We start from the raw sequence: 4,159 nt of genomic DNA on the forward strand, positions 1-4,159 counted from the left end.
GAGAGAGAGAGAGAGAGAGAGAGAGAGAGAGAGAGAGCTATTGTTAGACCCTTTGACATTACGTTGATCCACGAATGCCCGACGGCGAATAATCGACAGCTGCCTTCCAAGCTGAAGATGATCATCTGGGTACCGAAGCGCTACTAAAGCTCGCCCCGAGACCAGTAGACCGGTATGGCCTACATAATGTTTAAGTTACTGTCGTGTCTCGTATCGATTAATTATGTACGGGCTAGTTGACGCACAGCGGGATTCCGTGTAGTCTCATTTAAGATAAGAAGGGTAACTTGGATAAACGCGAGGGACATTCCGTTCGCGAAATAAGGCTCCAATTCGGGAAGCTGTGTCCAAGGACGAAGAGACTTAGGGTGGCCTAAATTAACGAACGGCTATATAGTGCTTCACGTCTTACGTTTTCCTTTGTCAAATTCTGCTGCAGATGCAAGACGCTGTTAACGAATTAGAGGGGATCGACTTGGCCGATCCGGACTTGCATAAGGCAGCGACTAAGATACAGGCGAGTTTCCGCGGTCACAAGGTCCGTCAGGAGGTCAACATCCATACTGCCGACGACCCTAAAAAATAAGACGCTTACTCAAACGCAGGGATGCCGGGAGATAGAATATTACTTATTACAGTCAGTGCCATTCTTAACAGGTTTCGAACGCCATCCCCTATTTCTTGTACCTTATAATGTAGCATCCATAAACTAGTAAATTATGCGCGTAAATATACGAGGCATTCCAGACAAGACGAACGAGTTTGACTATCAGTTCACTTCGGGCCGCTAGTTGTGAACAACGATACCGTTTATTTTACGTTTAACAATTAATCCAGCCTTCGCCCGGGACCAGTGAGATTTAAGCGCTTTCTACTTTGGCTAAAATGAGGACCTTTCAAACGAGGTATCTGCAGGCTGAGGCATACAAATGGGAACATTCAAGTATTTCTATTATTTGTGGATATATGAAAAAAGTTTTCCGAAACAAAGTTGCATTGTATGAAGAAGGACTGCGATGGCAAATAAAAAGGAGATTGTTCCTCGAGCCGATTCCTATAATCGATTTTGAGTACATTTCACACAATTCGCTACTTGACCACATTCTTGAACTATCCTCGTACTATCGACTTATACTTACATTTTTTATGAGTTATTACTGCCATGCACGTGCAGAGCGACATACGGGCAGAGTTTTCAAGACTTTTCAAAGGACTTTTCAACATGGTTATATAATACTTTCTATGCAAAACACTAAAAAAAAGATGAGAAATGACGAGACGAAGAAAGAACAGATAGTTCTCTATATAATTACCTGACATAATACTCAACACAAATTGTGATCTACAACAACAGAACATGACAAACACGCAAAATCCTCGTATCTGGTAGGTATGTTAAGTGGAACGCGAACAAACGCGATAGAGTATAACTTTAACGTCCTGCGCATGATAAACGGAGCATACATTAAGATGTATCAATATCAATAATATGCATGTTAACTTTTATAAGTTCCTGTATCTATGTAAAATAAACGGTATGGTTGTAGCGTTTCCAATTCTAAAATTAACGATGAAAGTCTGTTTTTCGAATATCTTTTATTACGACACACAAATGTTTTGAGGCATGATTCAATTCTTTTGTTCCTATAATTTATTGTTGAAACGGAATGTGATAACTAAAAAGTATATTTCTTGACTGCACTTTTTACATTTTCCTACAATTTGTTTTAAACTCTTCTCTTTCCCTTTCCTTCTAAAAGGTTAAATGTATATCTGTTTCATTTAAAATGTGGAAAGTGTAAAAATGTGTACTATTGCTTCTCCTTTGAGAGTTTGGACAAAAATATATTGATCTACCAATAAATGCAAGGTAAACTGGTTAGTCCCGATCGTCGTATTATTCAATTTATTGTATTTAAAGGGACTATAAATTTAGAAACGTCTTCTATCTCTCTCTCGTAATACTAATTATATAAAAAGAGAATTAAGAAAGAGGAAGTTCCAAACTTTCAAATAATTTTACAAACTTTGGACATAAAAGATATTGTATTTTATTATTACTGTATTTTACGTTATTAATGCAGTAGAACTTCTATTTAACGCAGAATATGGCATATTTGAGCTTCAAGATAAAAATTTACTTGACTGGAAATATATTATAAACATGATAATCTATGCAGAATTTCTTATTAAAATTTTTCCAATATTGTTTATCTCACGTAAATGGTCCTTGCTTTTCACGTGTTACTTTGCCGAGCGCACTTGAACTAATGTAGTTGCACAATTTATCGGCCTACTGTCAATAATGAAGTAATTATAAAGTAGCCATTAATCGAGGTTCTACTGCATCAATTAAAAGCGTGCGTCATATACAGAACTTATAGTCGTAAAAAAAAGGCTAAAGAGTCTCGTCACAAAATAACGAGTCCGGTCTTTTTAGTAATAAATAATTTGGAGCTTACTTGCTCAAAACCTTCTCATACCAAAGCTAACTCTGCTCTATAAGTTTTCTCTTCTTTAATGTAATATACAGCAAATCTTTCCTGAATATCGACAGCTACCTCCAACTTTGTTGCGATCTAGTCCATTTTTTCATATAAATTAACGTATCGATGTACCTTTGAGATGGGAATTTATTTTGCCAGGCCTAAAAAGACTCACTTGTGTATGCTATCGATCACTTCACTCGTATGTGATTATAGCAACGATTGATCAGTAAGCGATTCAAGGTGCATAATACGAAGCAGCGAAGCAGCAACTAAACTACTGAAATAATTGTTTACTCTTCAATGCTAGCTTTATTCGTCCACAAAGCAGGGTACTGCGAATTTATTATTTTCACGTTCGTCCACGTGTTTTTCTACAAAGCGAATATTATTTCTATCTTCTACATTTGTAATTTATACCGATGTTTATACCAATTTTGCTGAAGATGCTGAGGAATTACGTATTAAAGTAATATTACGCGACATTCCTGTATTACACGTTTAAACGCTGACTATGAGCAATAATTACACGTATTTATTGTAACAAAATTTCACAATTTAGTCATTATACAAGTACATGTTATGCGAGTAAACGTATCGCGGTAATATTGAAATTTCCTCGAATATATAATATGCACTATTCTACGCGATATTCCTGCGCGATCGGTATTGATATTGATTGCAATGGTACGTGCAGCTATTGTTCAGTAGCAGGCAGATATATGAAACAGATATAGTCGAACAGCATGTCTGAATTCCCGATATCCAATATATTTTATTTCAATTCCGCCCGATTCCTGTATCCTATATCCGATATCATTAACTTTTAGCTTCTAAGATCAAATCTCGAATTCGCAATTCGCGAATTTCCAGTTTCCCGCAGAAGAAATAAAAACACCCGTGGATATTTCCAATGTCCATCCTCGCAGTTACATCCACGAGTTCCGTTCACCAGTCTCGAATTTAAACAAATATTGTCTTGGATTACGCGATTACGCATTACTCATAGGTTATCTACGATTGTCGCTTGTAGAAAATTAAAGCGAAGCTTCGGTATCGCCGAAAATGATCTATCATCGAGTAACGTCGTCTAGTTTACGTCGGAGTGAATACTGTGAATGAAGAATATTTATTGTATCGAATTAATGTATAGAGAGGAACGTTGCGACGGATAATAGACATTCTTGTCGATACGTTACTTTACCACGTATGAATAGTTTAGCGGTGCACAAGAACAAGTTGTGGTAAAATATATTGTAAGAATATAATAAAACGATCGTACCGTGTTAAAAAGGGCGGTACATTACATGTAATCCGTTTGTTTAAAAATACATACCTACTAAGCGCACGGACTGAAATTGAAATATCAGGACATCGTCCGCAAACTCAATCAATTATAATTCGAACACGACGACGTGATAACGAATACAATGATTTACCAAGGATTCCGTTGCGATATTCAATAACGATTATCTTTCTTTTTACATACAAATATAATTGCCAGCGACTTTTAATGTTATATAATTCAAATGTATAGCAAATCTTAATGAATTTTTCAAAATTGCCCGGAGCAGACTCGAAGAGTCTTCGATAGGCATCTTTGTATTGAATGGACACAGCACCTTCTTATTTTTTTCAAAAGTGTCGCTTAAAAATAGCTAATATAATTTTGC

At 36.4% G+C, this 4,159-nt stretch overlaps 1 protein-coding gene across 1 annotated transcript in view; it reads left to right on the forward strand.

Moving 5' to 3' along the window:
* Window positions 1–3,799, forward strand: part of LOC105566183 — a 13,091-nt gene extending 9,292 nt beyond the window's left edge. The window contains exon 4 of the mRNA XM_012019984.1: window positions 440–3,799. Coding sequence (XP_011875374.1) covers window positions 440–586 — 147 coding nt within the window. The 3' untranslated portion in view covers window positions 587–3,799. The remainder of the gene's footprint in view (window positions 1–439) is intronic.
* The last annotated feature ends 360 nt before the right edge of the window (window positions 3,800–4,159 follow it).

The sequence above is a fragment of the Vollenhovia emeryi genome, unplaced genomic scaffold (genome assembly GCF_000949405.1).
Source record: "Vollenhovia emeryi isolate VEMERY1.0 unplaced genomic scaffold, V.emery_V1.0 DF939146.1, whole genome shotgun sequence".
Taxonomy (NCBI): Eukaryota; Metazoa; Arthropoda; class Insecta; order Hymenoptera; family Formicidae; genus Vollenhovia; species Vollenhovia emeryi.